Below are 23000 nucleotides of genomic sequence, written 5' to 3' on the forward strand. Positions count from 1 at the left end.
TTTGGGTGGGTGGGGGGGGGGGGGGGGGGGGTGGCTGTGTTAAGGAATGTGCAAGAATATGATGTGATTTCTAAAACTACTTAATGTTTTGGAAATCAGTTAAACTAGATTTTGCTATATTGTGTGGCCTACAAGACTTTGCTATTATCTGGATTATAAAAAATGTTTAAGGTTAGAAAATTATAAAAGGATAAGGAATGTTATTATGCTTCCATAGTCTGAAATCCAATACTCTAAATTATCTGAAATCTTAGTTACTTAATTATTGAAACGTGTCATCTGACCTAGAAAAAACATAGAAAAATATGTTGTCAAAGTTTGGATACTTGTAGGTATTAACGCAAAACAAGGAATCCAAATTTTGAGTGACTGAAGTTTTAATATCAGTTGTTAGTTCCACATAATTTAAAATATGTTCTCAGAAAGTTGGGAATGTCAGCTTTTGAATGCTGCCCATTAGATCAAAATATTTACAGATTAGATGACATCTTTGTAACTTTAGCTAGCTGTAACTTTTATTTACTCAAGCTTCTAGTGAAACTAATTGCATCATTATCATAAGGAAGGTTAATATAAACAGTTGCACTATAAATTTAAATCAAAATCAGCACAAATTACAATTTGACATATTCGTTTACATACTGCATGTTACGTGTGCAGCTGCATTAGACATAGAATGAAAGAGCAGAAAAAGTTTAGTTATTCATGTGAACAGAAAACATAACTGATGGAGTAGTTTCCAGCTTGCTGTGTTTCATCACCCTCCCATTAAATTAAACAGACAATTAGGAGACTGGCTAATCCAATGGTCTCCAAGAGTCTAATACATTTATCAAACAACATAAAAAAATCATCATCATCATTGTTGAAACCTTTGTTTATATCAGCTATTCTAAATAAATGTTACCTAATAACCTTTCCTGGCCATCTTATGACATAAAATTTCCAAACATACTAGGGCATAGCATCATAAAACATTATGAAACTGATATTATATTCCAATATTTTTCTGTTAACATAGCCACTGCAGTATTCTTTCATTTTGTATAAATTTGGTTCTTGAATGATATTATTAATAATAATAATGTTTGCATTTATCACTCACTGTATAGTTTTAACAATAATACACACGCTTCCACAACTACTTAGTCTCACAGCCTGCTGTAGGTCCATTCTATGAGTCCTCCTTTACATTTTCACTTATGTCTATAGATAAAGTAGCGCTAAGCATTTACTAATTGAAAAAAACAAACAATTTTTTTACATTAATAAACCGATGAACCTTATCTTTGTACCTGTCATAAAATCGCCTTCTAATTACTTGGACATTTGTTGCTCATTGTAAATACACATAACCAACAGTATAAAACAATAAAAAAATGTAGAATGAAACACACATATGGAGACCTTGAAAGAGAATGGAAATTGTTTTATTTATTCAATTAATAACATCTGAAAAATGCCCAATTAATTTTCTTAAAATGAAAATTGAGAGAGTGAAATTCTCAGCATTTTTAATCCCTGTTATAAAGTAAATCACATCACATAGATTCTGGTGTAAGTGAAATAAACTTTGCAACAGTTTATATACATCGTTTCTGTCTACAGTGCCGTAATTTCCAGAAGGTTCTCAACAAGTTGCCTCATACTACTTAGGTGTGTAATTACAACAAAACAAAAACAGTACTCTCATGTACATCATTACCCTTTTTTTCAGTCCATTATAATATACTTCTCCATTACATAAAATGTTGCTGCTTCGCATACTTAATTATGTCATAAATTATACATAAAAATCCCTGGTTTGCTTTAGTCACAAAAAATTACTCTACAGAATAACACTCAAAGCAACAAATCATATTATTAACAAGACATTACTTTCTACTACATAACATATAAATATTATTTAAATAAACACTTTACTTTCCTCACAGCAAAAGGGCAGTATGATGACAAACTTTGTTCCCAATAATCTTTACTGTAGTCAGCATTTATTATGTTCATGGTACACTAATCCTGAAAAGAAGAACTTTCATGTAGTCTACTGAATTTAATTACAGATTACATTGAACCAGTGACTTTGTCAGCTTCTTATACTTACACTGTTGGTACTAACATATGTTTTAGATATCTTCTGTTTCTGCAGCTATAAAAATTTCCATTAAGTTTCATAGCTATTTTTTCCCAGTATTTTCCTAGAATTAGCATTTTCTTATAATTTAGCTTACCTTTTATTTTAAACTACATTTTAGATTAAATAAATTCATTAATATTGACATACAAATTTCATTATTACAGAGACAAAAACATGACACAGAATATTCTCTTTTCAATTCTGTCAGCCTGGTACAAATTTCCAGTCTCTTATTTTATTTTTCGTGGATTAACATGCAAATTCTTAATCATAGGCACACAAAAGCTTTGATTAATTGACTACTTATTTATAGACATTTGTGGATAGAAGTAGGTAACTGTCTTTTCATTCTTACAAACGAAGAGTAGGGTGTCACAGGATGGAGTAATTCCAGAAAGGAATCACAAACCTCGGGAAGTGTTATGTGCCAAATAGTGTGCTTATTGAAGAGTAATAAACCACCTACCAATTCATGGATACATTATGAATCTGATCCCATGTTCCAACATATAATTTTGCAACATGAGGTGTAATTTCAAAACATGTGCAAGATAAGTGCAAACCACAACATTTCTATGCCTTCTACCCCCAGCAAACATACATACATTGATCATCTTACTTCCAGTAAACACTAAAGCAAAGAACATTATTAATACACTAAGAAACAATGATTGTATATCTGCATTAAACATTTTATTTTTCAGATCGTATACTTCACTATCAGTTGCAAATTTTCTTTCTACACCTGTCACCCTATCCGCCTCTTTATTAACTTCTAATAATTTGAATGCAGCTGATAATGATAATTTAGCAACAGATCTCTTTCCTGTGGCCACCTTTGCTTTTACAACAATCCCACATTTAATTGTAACATTACTTACATTAACTTCCACATACTGTTTTTCATTGACTTCAGAAGATTCAAACTTTCCTTTAAACACTTCATTATTTTCAATAATATTATTATTGTCATTACATAATTTACCCAAAAATACAGTTAAATTATCATTCATTCCCAGCTTTCTCTTACATAATTCATAAATCTCATTATGCACTCCCTTCCATCAATCATGATAAACTCTTTTGTGCAGAATTTCCAATTTTTTCCACATTGAGTCATCAAGAAGTTCAGCTCCAACACATCTGCACAGAAAAGTTCATTAAACAATTCACTGACAGCTTTGTCCTGAATAATATCAATAATCAATTTTCAGACAACATTTAAGTTTGTATTGAAGGTAGATGTAGACATTTTTATTTATTTCTGTCACCTTAATGAAAAGCATCTCTTCTTCCTCATCAAAACCATCTTCTACATTACAAGTACAAATCATATTTTTACACTTGATTTAAACAATATCAAATGCATCAACATCCATTCCAACACTATCCCTTTGCACAGACAGCATTTCATTACTATTATCATCACAGGCATCAGTATTTATATCAGTATTTGTCTCACCATCATTACATCATCAATTTCGTTAAGAATTCCATTCAACTCTTGTAAACAGTCTGCGGCTTCCACATCAACAAAAGCATCGGTATTTAATGCAGTAATTTTCTGCTCTGTCCCTGTGTCCTGAATATTATCATTGTTTACTTGCTTTTTCTGTAAACTATATCATTGTTAACACCACAAGAAGAAGGCCACGCTACTTCTGTTAAGACAAACTGACAAGAATAAATAAACTCAACTTCCACTCCTTTATTAGTTAGATTTTCAGTTATCATTGTGACTGTTAACAGGATTTTATTGCCAGTTTGTTTATTCACTAGTCCCTCATTCCTTCTCATTACTGCTCTGTTTACTTCCAACATTTATTTTCTCTTTACTTTTCATACCACCTTCATTGTCATAATCCAATTCAGATATTTCCCTCTTCTTCTCTTCTTTATTACCAGTCAATTCTTTACCACCTTTATCATTACTTTTATCATTACCTGAACCACTATTACCACCACTGTCACTACTCCCCTGTGCTTGGATCAGCAGTTGTTCTATGTTCTCACTGTTTGACGAAAAAGCAGAGATGCTGAGTCACACATAGGCACAACAAAAAGACTCTCACAATTAAAGCTTTTGGCCATTAAGGCCTTCCTCATTTTCATAATATTGTTACATTGGATTTTCCATTCTTTGATATTTGACCATAAAGGAAGACATTTAAATTGCTCTGCTTTTCACAATTGTTTATATTTCTTCATACCATTATGATACTTTTCTGACAATGTTTCCTATGCAGAGCTGTTAAATATTCTTCTGTGTCCTTTATTTGTTTTTCAGTTTCGTCTGTTCCATCTAATTAATGACAGTGAGATTGTTTCCACTGAAAATAGTTCTGTTTATTACTAAAAATGAATGTTAGTCCTCATGAGTTTGTTTCTAACCATGTGTGGCTCTTTCCTGTTCCTAGCTCAATCCAAGCCCCACTATAACAAATCTCAGTCTTCGTGTTGAGTCTGTGATTATTACTCCCCCTACTTCTGTCAATAAATTTCTTTTGTCATTTCTATATGCATTCTGTCTGTTCCTTTTTGTCTCTATATTTATCATTGTTCTTACCAGTTTCTGTTGTTCTCTTTGTAGTTGCTCGAAAGTCTCGTCTAACTTGGTTTCTGAGATCAAAATTACTTCTGCTGTCTCAGATATGGGTTTCATATGTTTTAATTTTCCCACATTATTCAGAAAATTGGTAATAATACTCTTAGGAGTAGGCAAAAGCAGTTCCCTAATTCTTTGAGGCAGTTTGTTTTCTAATCCTATAATTATGGAATTACTACCTAGTTTCTTATCTAAGTACTTAAGTTTATTGACCCAATATCGACACAAATCTTTAATGTTACCCTTCCAAGGGTCATACCTATCTCCTTCACAAAATTCATTTAAAATCCTCTGCTATTAATCCTTAGACCAAGGTTCATTCAAAAATAACTTCCTAAACTCTTCCGATGACCTATAAAATTGTGACCAACCATACACATCATACTTCAAAAATCTTCTTTTCGTCTTTGGTATTAATAAACTGCTTCAGCTGTATTTACTCATTTATTTATAGATCACTACCATTTTCATGTCACTAAAAGCCACACCTTCAGATGAATGTATAACTAAAACATTAGGCTTGAAAAGCTTGGAACTCCACCCAACATTTATGTTCACCTGAAGATGTGGCTTTTAGTGCCATGAACCTAGTAGTGATCTAAAAATAAAGGATTAAATACAGCAGAAGTGGTTTATTAATACTCAAGATGATTACTCATAGTTGTGGTTGCTCTACGCACAAGGCTGTTGACACAGTCACCTTTTTCTTATCACTCCAGTTTTCTGGCAAATCACTGAATTCACCAATAAAATCATGGGGGTGTACATCACAATATGATTCATAGTGATTAAATTTCTTACAGCTAACAAAAGAAGCTCCATGAGGTACAGTAGACACACCGTGCTGTATACTTTGAACGTTATTGACTTTATTTCCAATTTCCACAAGCTTAGAATGTACATTTTTGTGTACCGTTTCCATTTCTTTTTTAATAACAACTATAGGCCTACCCATGATTTCTACTTGTGTTTCCAACCTATCCTCCAATTCTGTTTTCATCTGATCAATTTGACTTTTTAGCTCTTGCGTATTATCATTTCAAAAATTTTCATATTATGGTTTGTTTTTCTCATGGTAACCAGTAACAGCATCCATTCTCTTTTGTGTAGGGTTCAAAACTCTCTTGTTGTTAGCTGCAGAAGTGCTACTAACTGTTTAAATTTACATCTATTTCCAGCTCTACTTTCTTTCTGCTTTCCTCAAAACCAATTTCCATGGCCTCTAGAGAATTCATTATGGAAGAATCCCACAGGCTGTGGGTAAGCCACACAGCCACAACATCCTTTTTTCCACAAATGCTAGTCCTGCAAGCTTTACAGGATAATTTCTGTGAAGTTTGGAAGATAGGAGATGAGGTACTGGTGGAAGTAAATCTGTGAGGATGGGTCGTGAGTCATTCTTGGGTAGCTGAGTAGGTAGAGCATTTGCCTGCGAAAGACAAAGTTCCTGGTTCAAGTCACCATCTAGCACACAGTTTTAATCTGCAAGAAAGTTTCAGAACTCATATTGTTTATAATGTATGGCTTTAGAGTCATGTTGTCATAACAACTGACACATAGTAACTAATTTGTAGCAAACTGAAATTTAAGTCAGACAACTACCTGAATGTAGGAGAAGAAATGCACATTTAAACTACTCTATCCACTTCAGGATGACGGTGTAAACTCATGAAATGCACTGTGGAAGTAAATGAAAAGTAACTGGCACAGATAATGTTTTCAATTTGCCTTTTGTTTAAAATAAAATTTATTTACATTGCGCATTGGTTGGACAATGAATGCCTGCAAAAAAATGGCTTTCTTTAATTGTGCTTGGTGCACCAATTTTCTCTGCTTTCACTGCTTCTAATAAATATCATCAGATGTAGTGTGTAGGCTTAACACAAAGAAATAATGCAAGCCATTCTCCAAGAAACTGAAAGGAGAGAAAGAAGATTCTAGCAGTAACTGCATGACACTTTTGCTCATTTATCTTCACACTCACCAAAAAAAAGTTCGTGTTTTGTGGAAAAAACAAAAATGCGGGAAACTCCAAACCCAAAAAATGCACAATGTGCATAGAATATAGAATACATGTCATAAAAAAATTAAAAATAATAAACTTTCACCATTGTCCACAATAACATTAATTTTATTTAAAATTCCAATTTAAAATTTCATATCAGCATTTACTCTGTTGCTAAAGAGTAAATAACTACTGCATAAATGGCAGTTCAAACACATATGCACTGAAGTTTATTGTAATCTGAATAGTTTGCAAGCTTTATTCTTAAAAACAAAGTTTCCTTTGGTGTTAATTATATAATTTATGTGATAACCAGATAATTTATAGAAGCAATGGCTAATATTATATGTATATAATTTCCTATTGAATTTTCAGTTATTATTAATTTTTTCCTTATGTCTGTAGGCATAAAATCTGAAAATCATTATAAACCATCAATGCAGTTAGGGAGTAAATGTACTGTAATGTAAGTTTATGAATTCCAAGACTTTTTAAGAGGCCTCTGTAAGGTGTGTGATTGCAGTTTTACACTAGATGCTAATTACACACGTTTCTAAAATGGCCACGTCATTGCTTTAACCACATTGATCCAGGAAATAATTCCACAACTCTGAGCTAAAACTCAAGCTTTTGAAGATAATCACCATGTTTTTCATCAGGAGGTGGCTGATAACTGGAAGCAAAGTCTTTGTCCTTAATAGGGGTGGTCAAGCTTGTCATTAGAATGAGATTTTTATTCTGCAGTGGAGTGTGCACTGATATGAAACTTCCTGGCAGATTAAAACTGTGTTCTGGACCGAGACTCGAACTCGGGACCTTTGCCTTTCGTGGGCAAGTGCTCTACAATCTGAGCTACCCATGCACTACTCATGCCGCATCCTCACAGCTTATGTATGTTATGAAAGTATTCCATCTCAAGGCAAAGGTGCAACGAAGATGTATCAAAAAGTTGTTTTTCGTAGTATGATTTGTTATAATTAAATGTCAATTAATGTCATATTAGCAATTAGGGTATCATACAATATAAGATGTCTAAGCTTGTGAGACCATGATCGTGTCTTAGGTAGTATAGTTGTGTATTGTAATATTAGATTTTATGTATGTATAAAAGCTTGCTTTCTCAGAAGAGAGTATGTTTCATTGTGTACACATGCTAGAGAATATGGACCAGTGAAAATTGTTTTCTATGTCACAACTTGAATCAGTCACAATTCAATACTTATTTTTTCATTCAAAAATCACAATCACTGCAGGAGACTCATAATGTCACAGAAATCTTACTCTTTTATTGCACAACCTCATAAATGCCACCAGGACAACACAATATTACACATCTCACAATTTGAACAGAAAACACCAAAAACAACAAGCATTCAGCATAGTTAACATACACAGCATTAAATATATCTCCAAAAGCAGCTTTTGGTATGATTTTTTTTGTAATGAAGTATTGGGAAATGTGACATTGAAGGATAAATATGCTACCTATAGATTTTATTTTGATGTTACCATCGGTGTTATATAGTAGTTGATTATGAAACAGAAAGAAGATAGAATATATACACTCATTGCTATCATGTGATATTGCCCATGCCCCCCCCTCCCCCCCTCCCCCCTGCACCCACCAAAAAAAAAAGGGGGGAAAAATACAAACACAAATCTTGGTTCTCTTGACAAGGCAATGTGTAGTGCAGCCCAAGGTCTAGGTTAGTTCTTATCAATCATTGTCACAGCCTTCCCCAGCATCAATACTATGAGCCATGCCTCCTCTGGATACTATATTCCCAATATACTTGATAAACATGTCTTTATGACACTGGAATGGACTGCAATATTGATGTCAGTGCATAAGAGTAGTCAAATGTGTAGTCAAATGTAACATGATGTAGTTACAATGCACAAATGTTTTGCAGAAACACATCATATAAACTTTTGCATTCCATTTCTTTATTTGTGGCATTGCCTTTGTCTCCATTATGCAAGTAATTATCACTAAAATCTTGTTTGTTAACAGTGTCATGTAAACTAGTCCTACCTGTTATGGAATAAGCCTTGGCAGCTGCATATTTTCACTGGATCACCACCCAAAAGTGCTGCTGTAGGACTCTTAAAATGAATAGTCAGAAGTTTCTTTTAAAGTTCAAAATTGGAAGTTTACCAATCCTTAATCACAGTTCTAAGAGCCTACCATTAATGACCATGTCTGTTACAGTCTCTAATAATGTTTACGCACATGGACATATGTGGAGGATGGTAGTTCTTATTTCTTCAAAAAAGTAAAGCTTCACACAGTACAGATGAAGTGAACCTATGTTGCTTCACATGCAATTTAGTAGAAAAAGTCACAGAACTGTTGTTAGTAACAGATATTGTTCAAATGATCCAAAACAAACATTCAAATTGTGTATTTCTCATTACTATATAACATGTTCTCTCAGCCCGGTTCACACAAAAGGAAATGCAACTCAAACGGTTTCCAAGAAGGGGCTAAAGAACAGGCTAGCTGCCAGAAACCTAAGGACAGACTGACTGAATATGGTGCAAGCATTGCCCTTGTAAAGAATCGCTTGTGGATATTACTGAACTTTGTTAATTTATAACAGTTTACAAAATCTATAGGTCATGAAGGTCATCTTTTATTTGCCATTGATTTTGTTATTATATTTTGTTTGTGTATTATTTCTCATGAATAGTATCTATTAAAGTATGGAGCACTAACTTATGCCTACACAATGGCAATTCTGGGTTTATACCACAGGATTCATCTTGTATGATAATTTTAGTTACTGAAAAGTTAGCAGTTTTTAATTGAGGACTCATTCGCGTTAATGAGGGTGTCAATATATTCAGAAAAATTGGGTGATCGAAGGAATATCAACAGCTCCCAGAAATTTACAGTAATTTGGCTATATTTGGAACAAAAAATTTGGACCAGGTGAAATCTTTAATTGACAGTATCTTTTAAACTAATTGAGTTTATGTTAATGTAATATTTTCCTGAAAAGAGGAAAAAGAGCTCTTCAATTTGGAAGTGATCTTTTTTTCTGAATTTTCCAATTAGCTCATAAGATTTTGCCTTGGCTAGAAGTATGGAACTTTATAATTTGCAATAACTTTTGATGGCCATTATTTCTGATGAAACTAATTAGGTCATTACAACCAGGACAACAAATTGGATCATCTGAATAATGAAGTTTTGTGGGGAGAATTTCTTTCAACCATTTTATAATTTATGTGATATGTGCTTTATGTAGGAACTTTAACAGCAGAATTTTTGAAAGAAAATCAGCCAAAATTTAATATAGACCTTACATGAAACAGGAGTACATACAGAGTTGGGTAGTGGGAGTCAGCCCACTCTATCACAGCATTACTTTCGAAATTATAAATAACATTCACCATTAAAGGAGGAAAATCACTATTATATTTAATTCCTTACTAATGAAATTTGATAGCTGGAAGCCCTTTATGTAAACTAGGGAGTGTCGACCTACCACAGCACTTAAAAAACTGTGATGTTAACTGACAAAAGAAGCATGCCAATCAAAAATTAAAACTCAACTTTAATGCAGCTTATAGCTGAACAGTCTTACAATTGGTTCATGATGATGATTTATGTTTTAATCTCAAAAAAATTCGTAATATGCAATTTCAAAAAAACAAAAATGACTTTTTAGCACCAGAAATGGACATTAATGGTCATACACTGAATGAAATACACTGTGTAAAATTCCTTGGAGTCTACCAGACAACAAGTTAAAATGGAGTCAACACTAGATAAACAAATAATGAGGCTCTGTTAATCAATCATATTTTGCTCATAGAAGTATCTCTCATTGTGTTGAGATAAAGACAAGTGTGTTGACCTATTTAGCTGTTTTACTCCCTATTTTATTATGGAATTTTTGGATATTAGATCTAATATAACTACAGTCTTTTTTCAGCAGAAATGAGTTGTAAGAATAGTGTGTGAAGCAGGTAAACATGTCTTCTTTGAGGGTTCTTGGAACTGTTACTTCCACTTTGCACTACATGTACTCCTTAGTGAGTTTTGTTATTGACAGTAAAAATTAGTTTCACCTGAACCATGCTCTACATGTTGACAACACAAGACATATAGACTTTACCTTAGTGTCTAGGGATCAGAGTGGAATTTTGTGTTCCATTGCAAAGGTTTTCAACAAGCTTATGACTAACATAAAGCAGGGTATTGGGAGTCACTATCAATTTGAAAGAAAGTTAAGAACATAATTAATTAACAAAACAATGTATAAATTTTCTGGGCATCTTATATTCAAGGATTAAAAAGTTCTGTTAGCTGTCCTGCAAGTTACAGTGTTTATTGTAAATCTACATGATGTGTATTAATGCAAATGGTATTATCTGTTTGCTAGTGAAGGTAACTGTTCACTTTCAAAATACCTATGTAATCAAGTAAATATTAACCTTACAACAGAAGGTAAACAACAACAACTGACGATATACAATAGCAGGTTTCTTTCTAATTGGTTTAATTTAGCTGGCACAAACATGAGTAGTATTAGGCGACATAGTGCTAGTTTATTGTTGATACAGGGCACAGATTATATTTGTTGATTTACTTGTGTTCTGCTAATATATATCTTGATTCATTCCTTGTCCCTGTATTTTACCCTTCTCTATGTGATTTGCAGAATGGGATCAAAGATTGTATGAATGGATACATTGCATACATGAAAAAAAATCCAGCTTTCCGATAGAACACAGCCACAAACACTTAGCCACAAATAATCCTGATCTAACAGAGAGTGTCATGATGGATACAGGGATTAGTGAACAAAAGGTCATTGTAGCGAGGCTCAAAACCATATCAACCAAAACCACTAAAATTACAAGCAAAATATATCTATTTAAAACAGTAGACAAAAATTCACTTGATGCCTTCCTAAGAGAGAGTCTCCATTCCTTCCAAGCTAATTATGTAAGTGTAGACCAGATATGGCTCAAATTCAAAGATACAGAATCAACAACAATAGATAGATTAATGCCACATAAGTTAATAAGAGACAGGACTGATCCACCATGATATACAAAACACGTCAGAATACTGTTTGCAGAAACCACAAAACAAGCATGTCTAATTCAGAAGAATGCAAAACCCCCAAGACTGGCTAAGATTCACAGAAGCTCGAAATTTAGTGTGAACGTGAATGCGAGATGCTTTTAATAAGTTCCACAATGAAACATTGTCTCAAAATATGATAGAAAACCCAAAGAGATTCTGGTCATTTGTAAAGTACACCAGTGGCAAAAACCAGTCAATACTGTCACTGTGCGATAGCGATGGAAATGTTACCGATGATGGTGGCACTAAAGTGGAGTTACTAAATACAGTTTTCCATAATTCCTTCATGAAAGAAGACAAAATAAATATTCCAGAATTCGAAACCAGAACAGCTGTTAGCATGAGTGACATAAAAGTAGATATCTTAGTTGTTGCGAAACAACTCAAATCAATTAAGAAAGGCAAGTCTTCTGGACCATATGGTATACCAATCAGCTTCCTTTCAGAGTATGCAGACACAATAGCGCCTTTCTTAGCTATCGTATACAACCGCTCATTTGACGAAAGGTCTGTTCCTAGATACTGGAAAGTGGCACAGGTCACACCAATATTCAAGAAAAGAAATAGGAGTAACCCATAGAATTACCGACCCATATCACTGACCTCAATTTGCAGTAGGATTATGGAGCATATACTGTACTCTAACATTATGAATCACCTTGAAGAAAATGACTTGTTGATACATAACCAACACAGATTCAGAAAATATCATTCTTGTGCAACACAGCTAGCTCTTTTTTCCCATGAAGTAATGAGTGCTATTGACAAGGGATATCACATCAATTCCATATTCCCAGATTTCCAGGAGGTTTTTGATGCCATTCCTCACAAGCACCTATTAATCAAATTGTGTTTTGGTGAGTCTCTTTCATGTTTAACAATATTGCCAGGATTTTGTGAACCTCAAATCTTTACAGTATGGTGATTTACTTACCCAATAGATGAAATGTCAATTCACCCAGAAAGATGAGTCATCAAAAACTGCACCTGCCATATCTTGGAGAATTGAAATGTAAAATTCACAAGTTGTGTGACTTGATTCGTGATTTCCTCTCAGAGAGGTCACAGTTCATAATGATGGACAGTAAATCATGGAGTAGAAGAGAAGTGATATCTGGCATTCTGCAAGGTAGTGTCATAGGCCCTCTGCTGTTCTTGATTTGCATAAATGATCTAGGTGATAATCTGAGCAGCCCCCTTTTATTGTTTGCAGATGACGCTATAATTTACTGTCTAGTAAAATCATCAGACAATTGATTCCAATTACAAAATGATCTAGAGACAATTTCTGTATGTTGCGAAGAGTGGCAATTGGCACTAAACAAAGAAAGTGCGACGTCATCCACATGGGTACTAAAAGAAATCTGATAAATTTTGGGTATATGATAAATGACACAAATATAATGGCTGTCAATTCAACTAAATATCTAGGTATTACAATTACAAGCAACTTAAATTGGAAAGACCACATAGATAATATTGTGGGAAGGGCGAAACAGAGACTGCGCTTTGTTGGCAGAACACTTAGAAGATGCGACAAACCCACTAAAGAGACAGCCTACATTACACTTGTCCGTCCTCTGCTGGCTCTGCTGGAATATTGCTGTGCGGTGTGGGATCCGTACCAGGTGGGATTGTTGGAGGACATCGAAAAAGTGCAAAGAAGGGCAGCTCATTTCATGTTATCGCACAATAGGAGTGAGAGTGTTACTGATAAGATATACAAGTTGAGGTAGCAGTCACTGAAACAAAGGTGGTTTTCTTTGCAGCGAGATCTATTTATGAAATTTCAATCACCAACTTTCTCCTCTGAATGCAAAAATATTTTGTTGGCACCCACCTATGTAGGGAGAAATAAGAGAAATCACAGCTTGAATGGAAAGATTTAGGTGTTCCTTTTTCCCAAACGCCATTCAAGAGTGGAATGGTAGAGAAGTAGTATGAAAATGATTCAATGAACCCTCTGCCAGGCACTTAAGTGTGAATTGAGCAGTAACCATGTAGATGTAGATACAGACCAGCAGTCAGGTATTAATGTTCCAATTGAAGTAGCTCACACTTTCTGAAAGATAAGAGAGTATCTATCTTCTTTTAATTAAAGCGTAACCACAGATGAAACATCAGGTCTCCATTTATTGAATTGACAGCTTTAATAATTTCATTTCTCAGCTCTTGAAGAGTAGTTGCCATAAGAGGGACAAATAAGTGGGACAAATACTCTGTCTTCTGTGTGTTTGCATTTTTGTGTGTGTGTGTGTGTGTGTGTGTGTGTGTGTGGATATGTGGATATACATAATGAAGCTGAGTGAACAACCAGTTTTGCAGCATATTCCTCTCACAGTTTCTTCCACGAAAAAGAAAGGTTCATAAACTTTGTGAACAGAAATGACACAAAACACATTGTTTTGGTGAGTCTCTTTCATACTTAACAATATTGCCAGGATTTTGTGAACCTCAAATCTTTACAGTATGGTGATTTACTTACCCAATAGATGAAATGTCAATTCACCCAGAAAGATGAGTCATCAAAAACTGCACCTGCCATATCTTGGAGAATTGAAATGTAATATTCACACCGTCTGTTATGGTCGCTGGGAAGCAACTACTGCAGTAACTGAAACTTGTAAGGCTTCATATGCAGGTGTCATTACAGAATGCACCTCAGCAGCGTTTGAGGAAGTTGAAGTTCATAGCCTGTCTATCTTGTGGCCTTCTGAGCGCTCTGTGTCAAAGCATCTCGGATACATTCATTGTTTCCAGCAGACGTGTGTGGCCAGTGAGTACTCTTCCCTTTGCATATGCTACCACTACATGAATCAATCATTACAGCCAAATTTAAACTAATTTTTCCACTTGGCAACAGTTGAATACAAAGGAACAGTGACACCCCCAGTGTGTTCTGAAAATCAGAGCAAATTTCCTTTGCTTTGATGCCTTTCTTTACAAAGTACTTTATCACTGATTAACTCTTGTTTTTTTTCCATCTTCACAAATCATTATATGTGAACAAAATCAGAGAAACCTCCACATCATAGACCTGTATTCAGAACACTGATGCATCACATTTGTACTCATAAAGGATGACGTACTATTACAAGGAAACTTCATTGTTCTTCTCTATTACGTCTGATGGTAATTCCACAAACTTTTCCAACTACCCTACTAGGCTGGCTTGGCTGACAATTCTGAGTAGAGAATGCTATACTGTTTCAAGATTAATTATTTTCACATGCAGAACAAAACTTCATAAGTATTAAATTGGGAGTGAGTATCATCCAACGCTTATTAAAAGCTCGATGAAGTTGATTAATAATATTTTGTTTCACTATACTGTAGTGTTATTATAATTTCTATGATAATTTCTTTTTCAGAGAGGCAAACTGTTTATTTTTTTTTAAATAAAATCTTGACTTCCATTATTTATTTTGAATAAATCAGTGTATGTTAATTATTTCTTGGATAGATAATTCCTCTGAATGCAAATATTAATAGTGTGAGCAAAGCATATCCTCCATAAACCAACACTTAATTAGATAACTCAATTACAGGTATATATTTAGTTCTTTATTTCTGTATTACAATAAAACCCAATAATGCTCTTGACAGTGCAGATCCCAGCTACTTACAGTCACTGGTTGTTGACTAATCCATCGTGGCAACTGTAAACAGAGGAGTATGATGCCACACTGTCATGATGTCATAAGTTCAAAGTGAAAAAAAATATTAAAAAAAATTTGGTATTTTGAAACAGAGTTAACAAAAATATGTTGAAATAAAAATTAATAAATATGTACCTGACATTGTTCAGGCAGGAAGGATATCGATGTACCATCAATATTAATAAACTACACTATCCATTTTATTTTTTACATTCTCCACCATGTCAATATTTCAAAAGTCTCTAACAACTATCTGTGTTCCCTCTTTATGGTCCAAGTTATGGCATTGGACAGGTCACTATACACAAAACCCTTAATCCATCTCTTCCTACATCATATTTCCATGCTGCTGCCTAAAATCCTCCTCCTCTTACAGAATACCAATGTTTCTCATTCTGTTCTCAAATTAGTATCAGTACTGCACCTTCATTGCTTTCTATCATTCTTTATAGTTAGTTACAATCACGCACAGTCCAAATTCTCTCTATTCATAATTATTTTTGTTCTTTTGTCTCCTTGTGTTGTCAATAATATCATTTTCTGTACATTTTCACTCCAAAATCGTTTCAGGTAGTTTTGATTTCTACTATACTATCACTATTAATGCCCAAGAAATCCTAAATCTTTTAGGTGATATATATAATCATACATCTCTACTTATAAGTAATACTTGATAACCTACAATGATTTTAGCTTATGTTAATTTTCATTCATGCACAAAACTGTGAGATTTGACCATACAAAGGTTGACAGAGTCAAATTTTTAACTGCTGTAACATGACATTACTATCAGTGATCAAGAGATTTAGTTAATAAGGCTATCACAGGAGAAGTGATATGTTAGAGTGTAAAGTACATTTGTGTTTCACTATATAAGAATTAATTTTGTTCAGCCTCCTTTGATAATTTTGACTTTTGAAATGTGTCTTGTTACATACTGGCAGACAGGGAGTAAAATATTAACACAAAATCAGTACTTAATTTTTTGGAGTATCGCAATTCTCCTGATACCATGTTTTATATTCTGCTCATGCTGGCAGAATATTACTTTGATTATTTGGCATAGACTGACTACCATATTTCATTAATTTCATACATCTGAGAAGAGTGATTTTGTAAATGCATGGAAATTATAATACAAATATTGCATGGTCTTGTGTGTAATGTTTGTTTATAGTTAGTTTTACAAAACAAGAATGTTATAATTTTGAAAACTCAATAAATGATATCAATTCAGTTTTGAAAAAATATTGAGAAAGAAAATCTGTTTCAGGGTGATGGAACGTTTGAAGGAAGTGGAACAGAATATGTAAGTTCAGGAACTTAGCAGGATAATTGCTAACTAGAAATTGTAGATTAGTTTTGCTTATGTTTGTATGGTAATTCTAAATGATTGTTGAAATATCAAAGAATCAAATAACAAGTTGAAATCAATGTAGTGTTGTAAATCATATATGTCATCACTGCAGTAAGAATAATCTCTAAAAATGTCGCGAAATCCCAACAATCATTTAGAATCGTCTTCTATGTTATGGTACCACTTTATTTTAGTAGCCATTGTTATTCTGATTTTGAGAACATTGCTTTTGATCGATCATTCAAAGTGTATTACTACCCTATTTCAATTTTTGTACCATTCTAGTTAAAGTATAAGGTGCAGAATAATTTTATATCAACTCTTTTGGTTATATTTTACTAATCATCTTATCATGGATATATCTTCAAAAATGTCTGCTTGTAATACATCAAGGTACTCAACACTTTTTAAGTCTGTACATTATGCTGCTTGTGAGTGGTTTGTAGAAAACTGCCGAGTAATTTTATATTCCATTTGTGGAGTGGTTTTTGGGTATTTTTGAGCAGCTTCTTTAGTAAGAGCTGATGTATTCCTTCATGTCTCTTATACTTTTGAGTAACAAATACTTTAGCCAACTGGTTTATGTTGTTACCAGCTGTTATGTGCTTTCATAAACTTTTTCTAGATGTAGTACACAAGTTATTTGTAAGCAGTGTCTTTTGCAGATAAACTGGAGGGAAAATTTCGAATATTTATTCTGTGTTTCATATGATTTCATTTGGCATTGTTAAGGTTGATTATGCTATTTCATTTCCTATAACAGTTTTGACTGTAGATATTTGAACAGTATGACAAATGCTCATCAATATTTGTTAATTTTGCTGTTGAATTCCACTGAATTTTCATATTTAATGTTCTCTGTGCATTGCATATGCTTTTATTTAATCCTAATCACTGCTGATTCTACCAAAATGTGCCTAAACACTGTTAGGCTGATGGTTGATGCAAATTTGTTCTTGTATTGGTATATTGAGAATGATAAACGGTACAGTATTACTGACCTTGATGGAATTATCGCACCTTATTACTGCTAGACCCACAGACTTCATTAGGTAATATTTGATAGAAAATTCAGCATTGCGTGATATGCAGTCCTAAAATGCTAGATAGTTACCACAGAAATGTTAATTCTGCTTCAGCAAATAATTAAAATTCAACATAAAAAATATTTTTTACCTCAATAATGGACTATGAATCTTTATTTTTTGGTGTATTATTATACTATCATTGAAAAATACAGTTCTCTGTGTGGTCCTTCAATCTTGTGGTTTCAATATAATCATTAAATCTGACCTATTAGTCCTGGAAAATTGAAAGGATTTGCACATTTGAATATCTGTTCTAGAAGTTAAAGCATGTGGTGGTCTTCATAATTTTCTGAAGGCCTGCATGTCAAAAAACTTTAAATTCTAATGATGTCAAGTTTCACATCTGTAAAGCAGGGTTGAGGCAGAAACTACCTGTTACTTCTCCATTAATATGATGATTACACTTACATCTTCAGTGAGAATGTTCTAATGTTAGGCATTGAAAAGCCATGTGACCAATGAAAATTATGTTTCCACATTCCTTTTGAGAGTATAATTCTTTGGGAGAATGCTTCCACATGATCTATCTGTTCCAGATGTTCCTAATCATAGTGTATAGAAGTGCAGAGGTTCTGCAAGCACCTTGGCTTTCTCAGTGTTCACAGTCAGACCAAATCACTCAAATGGCATCTCTGTTGTTGGGCCTGAGTGAATTTAGTGAATCTTCTAGGGTGAAGTGTGGCTTTATTAAAATGTACATCATGAAACTAGTATATAATTCTCATACTGCTGTTGTCTGTAGTTGATGGGTTATGAAGTATGATCACAAAGCTGAGGGCAAAAATTGTATATAGACGTCTACAGCCTTGTTTACATACATTTGTGATTCAGACTTCCTCTGAGGCGTTACTTTCATACAGAACCTCAGCAGTCATACCTATGTTGTGAGCTCCAATGAGAACTAAAATATGTGGAGGACAATTAAAATATCTTAAAATCACCTACAAAACATCTGTTGATGTAACGTCAAAGGTTTTCAAAGAACATAGAACACTGCAAATAGGAGTCATGGATGTTCTCTGCATTTCTTTTGTTGTTATTTGACACAAATATCATGTCATTGGCACCTCTACAAGAGTGAAACCCACAATGTGAAGTAGATAAAGTAGCAGGTGTGTCACGTGTCATGGAAGATCTCAGACACCATAGCTCTGAGCATGAGCATGTAGAACATCTGTTGCTCAAGTTCAGAAAATAGTTAACCAAGCACTGAATAGATATGTACCTTTTAGAACAGTTTGTGATGGGAGGGACCCTCTGTAAAGAGACTTCTCAAGAAACATAAACTAATGTGATGATGATGAAGTCACATATTCCATGAAACAGCCTTGGGGACAATGCGGGAGACCCGCACCACTGTACTAGGCTAGGTCCTAGTGGAGGTGGTTTGCCATTGCCTTCCTCTGACCATAATGGGGATGAATGATGATGATGAAGACAACACACCACCCAGTCATCTTGAGGCAGGTGAAAATCCCTGACCCCGCTGGGAATCGAACCCGAGACCCAGGACTAGGGAAACGAGAACGCTACCATGAGACTACGAGCTGTGGACAAACCAATGTACAATAGGATTAAAACAAGGAATAGGGCTGCAGATAGGGAGATGCTAAATGAGATACATTTGGCTTTCAGTAGGGCAATGTACAAAGCCTTCGACGGCTACCACAGCTGAATTTTGTAGAAGATCTTGCTGGAAAGGAATCCTGTTGATGATGTTGATATCTCACAAAACACAAAGTAAGTCTGGTCGTATGAAAAGGCTGTCTTTGGCAACGAAGTTAGTTCACAGACACTATTGGATGACACAGGAACTGAAACTGAGGTTAATGAAAGAAAAAAGAGAAATGTGAAACTCCATTTTCAAATGTCCCCTTACAAAAGATAATCCAGGAGTACATCCCCAGTTTCATTCTTGCACCACTTCAAAGATGAGTGATTTATTTATTAGTGTCAGTGGTGTTGAAAAACATCTGAAATTATTAAAACAGAACAAGACACCAGTGCCTGATGAAAATCTTATCAGATTCTCTGTACAGAGTTTGCAACTGAGTTAGCACCTCTTTTAACCGTACTGTATCATAGATCACTTGAACAAGAAACCATTCCCAGTAATTGGAAGGAAGAACATGTCACACCCAACTACAAGCATGAAATCAAAAGTGATCCATAACATTATTACTGAGGGAGATGGTCTGGTGGTAAGACACTGATTTCATATTCAGTTTTCCATGATTTTGGTACATCACTTAAGGCAAATATTGGGTTGGCACCTTTGAAAGGTTATTGCCAACTTTGTCTCTCATCACTATCTAATGGAAGTTTGTCCTCTCTGTGTAATGGCTTAGTCATTGATGGGATGTTAAACCCTGATCATCATTCCTTGTTTTCCAGTGTCACTGACATCCACCTGTTATAGAATATTAGAACATAATCTGAGCTAAATGTAGTGAGGCACCTCAAGCAGATTGACCTTCTCCAAGATAATCAGCATGAAGAGTAATTATGGGCAAGGTTTAAATGGATTGTAAATTGCGCCTTGGAGGATTACGTCTCAAGTAAAAGATTAAGGACAGAAAAGATCAAACGTGGTTTAATAACAAAATTCTTAAATTGCTGAGGGAGCAGAGACTGTTACACTCTCACTTCAAAAAAAAAAAAAACATGTGAACAACGACAGGCAAAAGTTACTAGAAATTCATGAAAGAACTTCTGTCCACAAATCAGCATGGATTTAGAAAGCATGCCGTTCTCTCACATGATATCGTGTGAATCATGAATGGAGGGCAACAGACAGATTCCATATTCTTAGTTTTCTGGAAAGCATTTGATACAGTGCCACATTGCACACTGTTTACAAAGGTATGGGCATATGGAATAGGTTCCCAGATACGTGAGTGGTTGGAAGACTTATTAAGTAATTGTTGTTGTTGTTGTTGTTGTTGTTGTGGTCTTCAGTCCTGAGACTGGTTTGCTGCAGCTCTCCGTGCTACTCTATCCTGTGCAAGCTTCTTCATCTCCCAGTACATACTGCAGCCTACGTCCTTCTGAATCTGCTTAGTGTATTCATCTCTTGGTCTCCCTCTACGATTTTTACCCTCCACGCTGCCCTCCAGTACTAAATTGGTGATCCCTTGATGCCTCAGAACATGTCCTACCAACCTATCCCTTCTTCTGGTCAAGTTGTGCCACAAACTCCTCTTCTCCCCAATTCTATTAAATATCTCTTCATTAGTTATGTGATCTACCCATCTAGTCTTCAGCATTCTTCTGTAGCACCATATTTCGAAAACTTCTATTCTCTTCTTGTCTAAACTATTTATTGTCCATGTTTCATTTCCATATATGGCTACAGTCCATACAAATACTTTCAGAAAAGACTTCCTGACACTTAAATCTATACTCGATATTAACAAATTTCTCTTCTTCATAAACTCTTTCCTTGCCATTGCCAGTCTACATTTTATATCCTCTCTACTTCGACCATCATCAGTTATTTTGCTCCCCAAATAGCAAAACTCATTTACTACTTTAAGTGTCTCATATCCTAATCTAATTCCCTCAGCATCACCCGACTTAATTCGACTACATTTCATTATCCTTGTTTGGCTTTTGTTGATGTTATTCTTATACCCTCCTTTCAAGACACTGTCCATTCCGTTCAACTGCTCTTCCAAGTCCTTTGCTGTCTCTGACAGAATTACAATGTCATCGGTGAACCTCAAAGTTTTTATTTCTTCTCCATGGATTTTAATACCTACTACGGATTTTTCTTTTGTTTCCTTTACTGCTTGCTCAATATACAGATTGAATAACATTGGGGAGAGGCTACAGCCCTGTCTCACTCCCTTCCCAACCCCTGCTTCCCTTTCATGCCCCTCAACTCTTATAACTGCCATCTGCTTTCTGTACAAATTGTAAATAATCATTCGCTCCCTGTATTTTACCCCAGCCACCTTTAGAATTTGAAAGAGAGTATTCCAGTCAACATTGTCGAAAGCTTTCTCTAAGTCTACAAATGCTAGAAACTTAGGTTTGCCTTTCCTTAATCTTTCTTCTAAGATAAGTCGTACAGTCAGTATTGCCTCACGTGTTCCAACATTTCTACGGAATCCAAACTGATCTTCCCCGAGGTCGGCTTCTGCCAGTTTTTCCATTTGTCTGTAAAGAATTTGCGTTAGCACTTTGCAGCTGTGACTTATTAAACTGATAGTTCGTGAATTTTCACATCTGTCAACATCTGCTTTCTTTGGGATTGGAATTATTATATTCTTCTTGAAGTCTGAGGGTATTTCACCTGTCTCATACATCTTGCTCACCAGATGGTAGAGTTTTGTCAGGACTGGCTCTCCCAAGGCTGTCAGTAGTTCTAATGGAATGTTGTCTACTCCCGGGGCCTTGTTTCGACTTAGGTCTTTCAGTGCTCTGTCAAACTCTTCACGCAGTATTATATCTCCCATTTCATCGTCATCTACCTCCTCTTCCATTTCCAAAATATTGTCCTCAAGTACATCGTCCGTGTATAGACCCTCTACATACTCCTTCCACCTTTCTGCTTTCCCTTCTTTGCTTAGAACTGGGTTTCCATCTAAGCTCTTGATATTCATGCAAGTGGTTGTCTTTTCTCCAAAGGTCTCTTTAATTTTCCTGTAGACAGTATCTATCTTACCCCTAGTGAGATAAGCTTCTACATCCTTACATTTGTCCTCTAGCCATCCCTGCTTAGCCATTTTTCACTTCCTGTCGATCTCATTTTTGAGACATTTGTTTTCTGTTTTGCCTGCTTCACTAACTGCGTTTTTGTATTTTCTCCTTTCATCAATTAAATTCAATATTTCTTCTGTTACCCAAGGATTTCTATTAGCCCTCGCCTTTTTACCTACTTGATCGTCTGCTGCCTTCACTACTTCATCCCTCAGAGCTACCCATTCTTCTTCTACTGTATTTCTTTCCCCCATTCCTGTTAATTGTTCCCTTATGCTCTGCCTGAAACTCTGTAGAACCTCTGGTTCTTTCAGTTTATCCAGGTCCCACCTCTTTAAATTCCC

The 23000-nt window shown here is 34.8% G+C and overlaps 1 protein-coding gene across 1 annotated transcript in view; it reads left to right on the plus strand.

The window, feature by feature from the left end:
- Positions 1-23000, plus strand: part of LOC126192064 (collagen alpha chain CG42342-like) — a 660839-nt gene that overhangs the window by 379736 nt on the left and 258103 nt on the right. Inside the window, exon 16 of the mRNA XM_049932580.1 lies at positions 16781-16816. Within this exon, the coding sequence (XP_049788537.1) occupies positions 16781-16816 (36 nt within the window). The remainder of the gene's footprint in view (positions 1-16780; positions 16817-23000) is intronic.

The sequence above is a fragment of the Schistocerca nitens genome, chromosome 1 (genome assembly GCF_023898315.1).
Source record: "Schistocerca nitens isolate TAMUIC-IGC-003100 chromosome 1, iqSchNite1.1, whole genome shotgun sequence".
Taxonomy (NCBI): Eukaryota; Metazoa; Arthropoda; class Insecta; order Orthoptera; family Acrididae; genus Schistocerca; species Schistocerca nitens.